The sequence below is a fragment of the Haematobia irritans genome, chromosome 5, assembly GCF_050003625.1.
Source record: "Haematobia irritans isolate KBUSLIRL chromosome 5, ASM5000362v1, whole genome shotgun sequence".
Lineage (NCBI taxonomy): Eukaryota > Metazoa > Arthropoda > Insecta > Diptera > Muscidae > Haematobia > Haematobia irritans.
The window spans coordinates 17,215,043-17,227,675 of record NC_134401.1 but is presented as its reverse complement, the minus strand read 5'-3'; the positions used below and the strand labels follow the sequence as shown (position 1 = coordinate 17,227,675).

Here is a 12,633-nt window from a genome sequence, read left to right as displayed (position 1 = left end):
ATATATATATATATATATATATATATATATTATATATATATATATATTATATATATATATATATATATTATATATATATATATAATATATATATATATATATATAATATATATATATATATATATATATATATATATATATATATATATATATATATATATACATATACATATATATATATATATATATATATATATATATATATATATATATATATATATATATAATATATATATATATATATATATATAAATAAAGGGTGATTTGTTAAGAGCTTGATAACTTTTTTTTAAAAAAACGCATAAAATTTGCAAAATCTCATCGGTTCTTTATTTGAAACGTTAGATTGGTCCATGACATTTACTTTTTGAAGATAATTACATTTAAATGTTGACCGCGGCTGCGTCTTAGGTGGTCCATTCGGAAAGTCCAATTTTGGGCAACTTTTTCGAGCATTTCGGCCGGAATAGCCCGAATTTCTTCGGAAATGTTGTCTTCCAAAGCTGGAATAGTTGCTGGCTTATTTCTGTAGACTTTAGACTTGACGTAGCCCCACAAAAAATAGTCTAAAGGCGTCAAATCGCATGATCTTGGTGGCCAACTTACCGGTCCATTTCTTGAGATGAATTGTTCTCCGAAGTTTTCCTCAAAATGGCCATAGAATCGCGAGCTGTGTGGCATGTAGCGCCATCTTGTTGAAACCACATGTCAACCAAGTTCAGTTCTTCCAATTTTGGCAACAAAAAGTTTGTTAGCATCGAACGATAGCGATCGCCATTCACCGTAACGTTGCGTCCAACAGCATCTTTGAAAAATACGGTCCAATGATTCCACCAGCGTACAAACCACACCAAACAGTGCATTTTTCGGGATGCATGGGCAGTTCTTGAAATTTTGCTTATTTACGTAGCCATTCAACCAGAAATGAGCCTCATCGCTGAACAAAATTTGTCGATAAAAAAGCGGATTTTCTGCCACTGATTTTGGTAATAAAATTCAATGATTTGCAAGCGTTGCTCGTTAGTAAGTCTATTCATGATGAAATGTCAAAGCATACTGAGCATCTTTCTCTTTGACACCATGTCTGAAATCCCACGTGATCTGTCAAATACTAATGCATGAAAATCCTAACCTCAAAAGAATCACCCTTTATATATATATTATATATATATATATATATATATATATATATATATAAATATATATATATATATATATTATATATATATATATATATATATATATATATATATATATATATATATATATATATATATATATATATATATATATATATATATATATATATATATATATATATATATATATATATATATATATATATATATATATATATATATATATATATATATATATATATATATATATATATATATATACATTTCAAAGTTCGTTTTTCTCTCCCATCACCAAAGTTAAAATTGGAAATGTTTTTTAAATATGATATTAAGGAAAATTTTATATATATATATATATATATATATATATATATATATATATATATATATATTATATATATATATATATATATATATATATATATATATATATATATATATATATATATATATATATATATATATATATATATATATATATATATATATATATATATAAAATTTTCCTTAATATCATATTTAAAAAACATTTCCAATTTTAACTTTGGTGATAGGAGAGAAAAACGAACTTTGAAATGCGGCCAGGAAATATGAGACGTTATTAATACTTGTAATGCTGCTTTAAAATTTACAAAATGTCGTTTTTTGGCACATTCTAAAAGACACCTTCTACACATAGAGAAGGAATATGATCACCTCAAACATGTTTCAAGAGAAAAATGTTAATTTTGAAACATGTTTATCGCAACCATTTTATTATTTCAGAAATAATGTATCTGATTTCGGTAATTAAAACTACAAAAGGTAGTGTCACTTCTACGAAAACAACGATGCTATTTTATTTTGTTTTTGAATTTTGTGTAGTTTACATTAAATTTATTTTGAAATGAGCAGAAAATTGTGATTCGTTGCGTATTTAAAATTTTAATAAAAGTTTTTCGTGAAAGTTGGTATAATTTTGGAGCAATAATAATCCAACTTGACATATAAAAACCACTTCTGTCATAAAAATTGTAGTCAGCTGTTTCAGCGATGCCACCTTTTTCATAAATTTTGTATGCAAATATAAAGAAATCTAAGTTGCCATAATTACGTAATACATTAAAAATAGTCTTAAACTGAAGAATAATTTTTAAATACTCATATATGTGGGATTTGTTGGGGAGTAAATACTGGAATACTGTTACCAACCATCTTTCGTTCTACTTCTTGACAATACGCACCAATTGCCCCTCGGCATTGTATTTATACAAAGGATCCTTCAGCTCTCCCACTTTGGAGTATTTGAGTTCAGCTGTAAAATCATTTGCATCGGCTTCTTGTTCCGTTTGTTTTGTAGTAAATTGAACTTTTTGTATAGTCTGATCGGGATTAACAATAAAATATTGTCCTTGAGTTATTCGATCTGAACTTTTTTCCTGCAGACGGTTGTAATTGTCTACAGCGGCATTAAGAGCATCCAAAGCATATTGTTTTTGTAACTCATCAATGTTATCCTGTTGTTCTGAGCCTGCATATCGAGGATCTACATTAATAGGGGCACCATATTGGGCAGCAGGTTTCGGCTGGGTTTCGGGTAAATTCTGTTGGGGCTCAAAACGTTCATCAGTGGTGGGATTGGGTAAAGGTTGGGTGGAAAAAAATCCTTGCTGAGGATTGTTAGGTTGGGGTCTTTGCTGGGGAGGGAAACGTTCACTTGGTCTTCGTTGGAAAGGTCTTTGATTACCACCGGATGGCCGTTGGCGAGGTGGTTGATCAAAAAATGGTCTGCCACCATGATGATGGGGTATTTCATCATGATTGTTTATAAATCCTGGCTGGTGGTCATTGTTACTGGGTGATGGTGGTGGCGGTGGGGCTCCATAATTACGATGAGGTTGGCTAATTGGGAAGGATTGAACCTCTTGTCCAGCAAATTCTACCCTTTGTTTGGAGACTTCATATGAAAAACCACGATTGGGATCGTATTGCTGCTGTTGCTCTGTCAAAGCAGAATCATCCACTGTAGGTGGTATATATTCACCAGGTAAATGAAAAGGTTTATTTGGCCGAAATCCTGAAGGGCATAGGGGGCACCATGTTGACCATTCAATGGGGCTTCGGCTAGAGTTGAAGCCACCGCTAAAGATGATAGTAGAATTAGCTGAAAATAGATTAAAAACATAAAATAATTAAGAAGAAAGAATTTTTTTAGGTAAATTAAAAATTAATATCAACCAATTTTTTTAATTTTTATTTTTATTAATTGATTCTTTAAATTTTTCATCTTTTTTTTTCAATAATGAAAACTTACTTTTATCATCATTTTATTTTGAATCTCTGAGAATAGCTGGCTTTCTTGAAACAATATCAAGACTGCTATCAATTTAGAATATTTAGGAGGTTTTTATAGAAAATATAGTTGAACAATCATTTCAAAATTGCAGTTGTCAATTAAAAATTCCAAACACATAGATATGCATCAAGTTGCATTTTTTTTGTTTATGCCTATGATTCAATTATAAGGAGGTGTCTGCCAAAAATATTTTTTGTTAACTTAAAATTCTTTTAATTTTTCTCCTTATATGTGCAGGTCACGTTTTAATATGTTTAATGAACTATAAGTGATTTTCTGTTTTCTAGAGTATAGTTGTCATCACAACATTGACTTTGTTTTTGTCAAAATAAAAAAAAAAATAAAAAATTGCAATTTAATTTCTTAAATGTTTAGGCTTCCTCTTTTTAAAATTATATTCAAAAAATTTCTTTTCTCTTATTTGCAAATTTAAATACGAAAATTTATTGTACCCTGAAAGTGTTCAAGTTCAATGTTGTTACAACAATTATTTGCCACTTTTTCTGTCGTTTCTTGTGTTTTATTTTTTTTATTTATAAAAATAAAAGTCTCACTAGTAGTCTTGCTTTATGATCGGCGTTGACAAATGACAACAACAAAAAAATCACTAATGATTTTTTATTCATTTTTGGTGTTCCAGAAACCAAATTAGTAAAACAACCGCTTTAACCTTAAATTAAAACTCCCAGGTCACATTTGGTTTTAATTAATAATAATTTAGTAACAAATTTAAAACTACAAGAATAATGCCTAGTTAACAAAAGTGAAAAATTGTTAAAATTGTTAAAATTATAGTACGCTACACCATTTTTTATTTACGCATTACCATCAACGAATTACCATCAATAGCACATAAGACACCAATGAAAATTGCACTGAGTCGATCAGGACGATCATTATTTTCATGTGTTTGAATAATTCGAATTCGAAATTTCCATCCTCCTCTATGGATTTGAAGTATTGGTCAAGGTCATAGAAAATATATTATACGTCGGTTTTCGGGTTCAAATAAGAGAACTGATAAATGTATTTATATGTAAAAATATAATCCGTTAAAATATTCCTAATAGGATCTTAAACAATATTACGAGGGTGATTTGATAAGTTAATTGCATTCAAAAAAGCATAAGCATAGTAACATATTCAGTTTCCCTAGGCCCAGCAATGGTCCAATTTTTTTTAACCCGTTTGAAAAAGTACGTTTCTCAAGATCTGCACATACACAAAAAATATCACCAAAATTACTACAACTAAAATTTTAATTGAACTTTAATAAAAAAATTCAATCACAAATTTATTTGATTCGAAAAAATTTTAATAAAAATCAATCCTAATAAGTAATTGTATCAATTATTTTTTTAATTGGATGAATTAATTTGGCAATTGACTCTGGTGATTGATATTATCATTTAAGAGATTGAAGCAATTTCAATTAAAAATTTAATTGGGTCAATTAATTCAATTTTGTGATTGAAGATCTCCGTTGCAGCGATAGCTATTTCATTCTACTGATATTTGTTTCCAGTCAGATATAATTTTTTTTTTGTGTAAGTCGCAAGACCGAAATGGGAATAATAAGGTAAAAAGAAGAGCTGTTTGTAGGTCCATTTGAACGCGTGGCGGGAGGTGTAAGCGGTGCTTTGATGTGATGAAAAAGAAATATTTTCTTCACAGAAAAAGCAATTTAAAAAAAAAAATTAAAACTTAAAAAACAACAAGTATATACGGCCGTAAGTTCGACCACGCCGTATCTTATGTACCCTCCACCATGGATTGCGTAGAAACTTTTACTAAAGACGGTCATCCACAATTGAATTACTTGGGTTGCGGCCGATGACAAGGCGTCTTAAAACCTCTTAACATCATCTTCTAAATTGTAAGTTAGCCCTTGCGGGATATATATTAGACAAAAGAAAGGTCAATTAAATACGTATATATTCAGTTCTTGACCGGTATATATAGGTAAGAAATAATTACGAACCGATATGAACTTTTGTGCGGTAATTATAGAGCCAGAATTGAAACATGGGGGTCGCTTTATATGGGGGCTATATACAATTATGAACACGAGTCTACCAAAAATGGCTGATATTTTACTGTTTGGTAGATTGGTAGAATTCTTGATGTTATGGAAGATTTTGCAAAATATTCCTCTACAACTATGAGGTGTTTCATAAATTTTCTACAGAAATAAAATTCTGATAAAATTTTCTATACAAATAAATTTTTGACAAAATTTTCTATACAAATAAATTTTTGACAAAATTTTCTATAGAAATAAAATTTTGACAAAATTTTCTATAGAAATTAAATTTTGATAAAATTTTCTATAGAAATAAAATCTTGTCAAAATTTGGACAAAAAATTTCTATAGAAATAGAGTTTTGACCAAATTTTCCATGGAAATAAAATTCTGACAAAATTATCTACAGAAATAAAATTTTGACAAAATTTTCTATAGAAATAAAATTCTGACAAAATTTTCAATAGAAATAAAATTTTGACAAAATTTTCTATAGAAATAAAATTTTGACAAAATTTTCTATAGAAATAAAATTCTGCCAAATATATTTTATAGAAATAAAATTCTGACAAAATTTTCTATAGAAATAAAATTCTGACATTTTCTATACAAATAAATTTTTGACAAAATTTTCTATAGAAATAAAATTTGGATAAAATTTTCTATAGAAATAAAATTCTGACAAAATTTTCTATAAAAATAAAATTTTGACAAAATTTTCTATAGAAATAAATTTTTGACAAAATTTTCTAAGAATTAAATTTTTGAAAAAAATTTTCTATAGAAATAAAATACCAGCACAATGTACAAAATTTCAGCCGGATCGGATAAAATTTGCTTCGCTTTGAGGCTCCTCAAGCCAAATCTGTGGATCGGTTTATATGGGGGCTATATACAATTATGGACCGATGTGGCCCAATTTTTGCATGGTTGATATAGCAACACCATTTACCATCGGATGAAATTTGCTTCTCTTTGAGGCTCCGCAAACCAAATCTAGGGATAGGTTTATATGGTTCTTAGAGATCATATACCAAGACCATGTACCAAATTTCAGCCAGATCGGATGAAATATGCTTCTCTTAGAGTCTCCGCAAGCCAAATCTGGGGGTCCGTTTATATGGGGGCTATACGTAAAAGTGAACCGATATGGCCCATTTGCAATACCATCCGACCTACATCAATAACAACAACTTGTGTCAAGTTTCAAGTCGATAGCTTGTTTCGTTCGGAAGTGCGGAAGCGTGATTTCAACAGACGGACGGACGGACGGAAGGACATGCTCAGACCGACTCAGAATTTCACCACGACCCAGAATATATATACTTTATGGGGTCTTAGAGCAATATTTCGATGTGTTACAAACGGAATGACAAAGTTAATCCTATGGTGGAGGGTATAATTAAATTAAAAGCTTAATAGAATTTTGTTTAATTAAAACAAAAATCAATCATACAAATTCATTTAATTTAAGTTTTATTAATTGAATGAATAAATTCTTTAATTGGTGATGATGATCATGTCTGTGGTCAAAGAAGTTTCAATTAATAATTAATTAGATCAATTAATTTCGCGATTAAAAACGAAAGTTATTTTTTTCTGTGTTCGACATCGAATCGTACCAATAATTCGCCATTGGACGTTGTCTGTTCGACTGTGTACTTCCTACATACCTACACATTGCAAATTTCACATACATAGGATGAATAATGTAAATTTTAGGTCTTCTTTACAAATTGTAGGTCTTCAGATACAAAAGGTTAATAAATTAGAAAAAAGAGATTTTATTAATTTTGAAGAATTTTTAAGAATTACTAAAGCCAATTTAACCTTAGTCAAACAAAATGTTCTTTCATGTTAGGATATCCAATTTGGAATTACTTAACTACAAGGACAAATTGACTTATTGTAAAGCTTATCGTCTTTTGGGCAAGGAAAACGCTTTATATCAGAGAAATTCGTCTTCTATGCTAAGCAAATGCGTATGCGTATTTTAAGGACATGAAATCTTTTGCCACACGACAATATAAATAAAACTAAAATTCGGAATTCCTGTGAAGCTTTAACTTTACAAGGTATTTTTGTGTGCAAAAAGTCAAACTACGTGTTATCGGCCTAAGAATCTGGATTAATAAAATTCTTTCTTTCTAAAACAATGCAAATCAAGAGATCGGTTAACATTGGCTTTATATCACACTAAGGGCACTTTTTTATTGTTTCACTTTTAACCAGATAATTGCTAAGAAAATTACACTTTCTTATTCTCAAATTGTTAAGGAAAGTAAAATATTAAAAATAATAGCACACTAAACAAATGTACCTTAGCAATGTGTCATTGAAACAAAAGACTTAAGACCTAAACGTGTTTTTCACATTTGTTTGGCTTTTGGGATTTTGTAAAAAGTCATATATGTTGGGGAGTTTACAACATCTCGTTGTCGTATGCTTTATGATTCGCATAACATAGTTCGTGTCACTTCATCAAAGAAGTGTCAAAATAAAACAAATATTGATGGAATTCCATAGGCCCAAAATGATATATTATCAAAAGGAGGGATAGTTCCTTATTTCCAAATATCACTATGTTTTATGGCATCACTTGAACCTATGTAATAGGTTTGCGTTTAATTTTGTTTTTGCTAATTTATTATAGTAAAGCCTAGAAAATAGCTTTACATTCTCTTAAAAACTATTTTTTTTTAATTTTCTATTAAGCTAGGTTTGTTTGTTTATATGTCTTCCTTTCAAGAGATTAAATTTTGTTTTTGACAATTACCTACTTTTGTGTGTTTCTTTTATTTTTTATGTGCTTGAAAACACCTCATAATCATGAAAACGCCATCACCATGACACGCAATGAAACGATGAAATTGTAACATTTTTTTTTATATGAGAAATTTTTAAAGTTTTGTTGTTGATGTTTCTGAGCCAAAGTCTTGATGTTAGTTACACTTGTTATTGGTGTCAAGTGTCATCATTATGGGGAGTTGATATAAAAAAAATTAAAAAAACAATACAAGAAGTTAAAATAACGAGAAAAAAATCAGCCATGCTGATAATTTCTAAGTGGCGATGGCAAAAAAAAAAGATCGTGTGCTTTGCTTTGACACAATGAAAGGCAACATTACAGATCGATCATGTGCATAGATTTGGGATGATGTCTAGTACTTAATAGTCTAATGGAATGTGTATTCGGATAGAAAACACTTGGACGTCGCTAGGTTATTACATAATAGAGCTTTAACAAAATATTCATTAATACTTTAAAAATATAAATAAAAAAACAACAAGTATATAAGGCCGCAAGTTCGGCCAGGCCGAATCTTATGTACCCACCACCATGGATTGCGTAGAAACTTCTACGAAAGACTATCATCCACAATCGAATACTTGAGTTGTGGTATCTTAAAACTTCTTAACATCGTTTTCTAAATTGTGATTTAGTCCATACATGGTATATATTAGACAAAAAAGTTATGTATAGTTAAGTCTACAAATAATTACGAATAGATATGGACTTTTTGTACGTAGAGAGCCAGAATTGAAATATGGGGGTCGCTTATATGGGGGCTATATACAATTATGAACTTGATATGGACCAATTTTTGTGTGATTGGGGATCGATTTATCTGAGGGCCATATATAACTATAGACCGATATGGACCTAGTTAGGCATGGTTGTTAACGACTATATACTAGCACAATGTACCAAATTTCAACTCACTCGGATTAAATTTGCTCCTCCAAGAGGTGGCATGGTTGTTAAATATCATATACTACCACCACGTTCCAAATTTCAAGCAGATCGGATGAATTTTGCTTCTCCAAAAGGCACCGGAGGTCAAATCTGGGGATCGGTTTATATGGGAGCTATATATAATTATGGACTGATAGGAACCAATTCCTGCATGGTTGTTGGATACCATATACCAACATCACGTACCAAATTCCAACCGAATGGGAAGAATTTTGCCCTTCCAAGGGGCTCTGGAGGTCAAATCTGGGGATCGGTTTATATGGGGCCTATATATAATTATGGACCGATATCGACCAATTTTTGCATGGGAGTTGGAGGCCATATATTAACACCACGTACCAAATTTCAACTGAATCAGATGAATTTTGGTCTTCCAAGGGGTTCCGGAAGTCAAATCTGGTGATCGGTTTATATGGGGGCTATATAATTATGAACCGATGTGGACCAATTTTTGCATGGTTGTTAGAGACCATATACTAACATCACGTACCAAATTTCAGCCGGATCGGATGAAATTTGCTTCTCTTAGAGGCCTCGCAAGCCAAATCGGAGGATCGGTTTATATGGGGGCTATATATAATTATGGACCGATGTGGACCAATTTTTGCATGGTTGTTAGAGACCATATACTAACACCATGTACCCAATTTCAGCCGGATCGGATGAAATTTGCTTCTCTTAGAGGCCTCACAAGCCAAATCGGGGGATCGGTTTATATGGGGGCTATATATAATTATGGACCGATGTGGACCAATTTTTGCATGGTTGTTAGAGACCATATACTGACACCATGTACCAAATTTCAGCCGGTTCGGATGAAATTTGCTTCTCTTAGGGGCCTCGCAAACCAAATCGGGGGATCGGTTTATATGGGGGCTATATATAATTAAGGACCGATGTGGACCAATTTTTGCATGGTTGTTAGAGGCCATATACTAACACCATGTACCAAAATTCAGCCGGATCGGATGAAATTTGCTTCTCTTAGAGGCCTCGCAAGCCAAATTATGGGGTCCGTTTATATGGGGGCTATACGTAAAAGTGGACCGATATGGCCCATTTGCAATACCATCCGACCTACATCAATAACAACTACTTGTGCCAAGTTTCAAGTTGATAGCTTGTTTCGTTCGGAAGTTAGCGTGATTTCAACAGACGGACGGACGGACGGACGGACATGCTCAGATCGACTCAGAATTTCACCACGACCCAGAATATATATATATACTTTATGGGGTCTTAGAGCAATATTTCGATGTGTTACAAACGGAATGACAAAGTTAATATACCCCCCATCCTATGGTGGTGGGTATAAAAAGTAAGTAGGGAAAGGCTAAACTCGGGTATGATTTTCCAATGAATTAGGTAAAAATAAATTTTAAATAAAATAAAAAATTATACTAAATTAAATAAAATAAAAATTTGTCTAAAATAACGAAATTTTAGACAAACGAAATTCGCTTTTTCTACAAATTTACAAAATTATAAGACAAGAGATTTAACGATTGTCTCTAAAATGTTTTCGTTGTTTTTTAAAGAATTTTTTTTTTACAAAACACAAAAGAAAATTCTGTCTAAAATTTCGTTCCTGACAATTTCTGTATGCATACAGAGCACTTCTCTTAAAGAAATTGTGTACAGAAAATTAATATAAAAATCATGCAATTAACATTTTAAAAAATTACAAAAAAAATGGCAAAAAAGATCTAAGGATAAAATATAGACGGTTTTGTGTTACCATCTAAAAAATACAAACATTTACCCCAAGGTGATTTTCTTCAATATTTGCTTGTTTGTTTTGTGATACGTCAAAATCATAACAATTCTCCCCATCTGGTGGCATTGTTGACTCATAACTGACTGCTATAACATTGACCCAAGTGGCTAATTTTTCATTCATTCTGGCCATCTTCCAAATCGCATCACCCACTAGACACCACCATTCATTAACACACGATCACACCTTAACTTGGATTTAGGTTACAATATTTGGTTTTGAATTTATTGGCCTTTCATGACCATTTTTTGGTTATTTTAAAAAACAAACCAATTTTGAATAACGTTAAAAAAATCAGTGTTGATTTGTGCATATACATTTGTAAAATATTTTAATTTATTTATTTTATGAAAGGGTGTTGTTAGTATCGAGTGATAGTCTACCCTGGTATAATAAACCCTCATTTAAACTTATCTGGAGTATGAGGTCTTTATGACATTGGAGGTAGAATTTTTGGTTGCCACACGAGCCATAAATAATCTAGTAAAAATTTGGAGAAAATTTTACCAAAAACCTACCAAGTAAAAAAAAAGATCATATTTTGCAAAATTTCATTTCTATAGAAAATTTTCTCAAAATTTCACTTTATAGAAAATTTTCCCAAAATTTTATTTCTATAGAGAATTCTCTCAAAAATTTATTTTATTTCTCTCAAAATTTTATTTCTATCAAAATTTTATTTCTTTTATTTTTATTTTTTGTTATATTTTTATTTCCATAGGAAATTTTGTCATAACTTTATTTCTATAGAAAATTTTGTCAAAATTTTATTTCTAAAGAAAATTTTGTCAAAATTTTATTTCCAAAGAAAATGTTCTCAAAATGTTTTTTCTATAGAAAATTTTGTCAAAATTTTATTTCTATAGAGAATTTTGTCAAAATTTTCTTTCTATAGAAAATTTTGTCAAAATTTTATTTCTATAGAAAATTTTGTCAAAATTTTATTTCTAAAGAAAATTTTGTCAAACTTTTATTTTTATAGAGAATTTTGTCAAAATTTTATTCCTATAAAGAATTTTGTCAAAATTGTATTTCTATAGAAAATTTTGTCAAAATTCTATTTCTATAGAGAATTTTGTCAAAAATGTATTTCTATAGAAAAAATTTATTTCTATAGAAAATTTTGTCAAAATTTTATTTCTATAAAAAATTTTGTCAAAATTTTATTTCTATCGGAAATTTTGTCAAAATTTAAAAAAAAAATTTGCTACAATTTTTTTATCGAATATTTTATTTCTTTAAAAAATTTTATCAAAATTTTATTTCTTTAAAAAAAATTATTAAAATTTTATTTCTATAGAAATCTTTGTCAAAATTGTATTTTATTTCTATAGAAAATTTCATTTCTATAGAAAATTTTGTCAAAGTTTTTGTATAGAAAATTTTGTCAACATTTTATTTCTATAGAAAATTTTGTCAAAATTTTATTTCTATAGAAAATTTTGTCAAAATTTTATTTCTATAGAAAATTTTGTCAAAATTTTATTTCTAAAGAAAATTTTGTCAAAATTTTATTTCTATAGAAAATTTTGTCAAAATTTTATTTCTAAAGAAAATTTTGCAAAAATTTATTTCTAAAGAAAATTTTGCAAAAATTCATTT

General features: G+C 29.5%; 1 protein-coding gene across 1 annotated transcript; it reads right to left on the bottom strand.

Moving 5' to 3' along the window:
* Positions 1 to 1,944: 1,944 nt before the first annotated feature.
* LOC142239523 (uncharacterized) lies at positions 1,945 to 11,154 on the bottom strand. Its single transcript, XM_075311311.1, has 4 exons — positions 11,017 to 11,154; positions 8,626 to 8,714; positions 4,315 to 4,418; positions 1,945 to 3,282 (listed from the first exon to the last, which is right to left on the bottom strand). The coding sequence occupies exons 1-4, from the start codon at positions 11,152 to 11,154 to the stop codon at positions 2,342 to 2,344; spliced, it is 1,272 nt and encodes a 423-aa protein (XP_075167426.1). The 3' UTR covers positions 1,945 to 2,341.
* Positions 11,155 to 12,633: the final 1,479 nt, after the last annotated feature.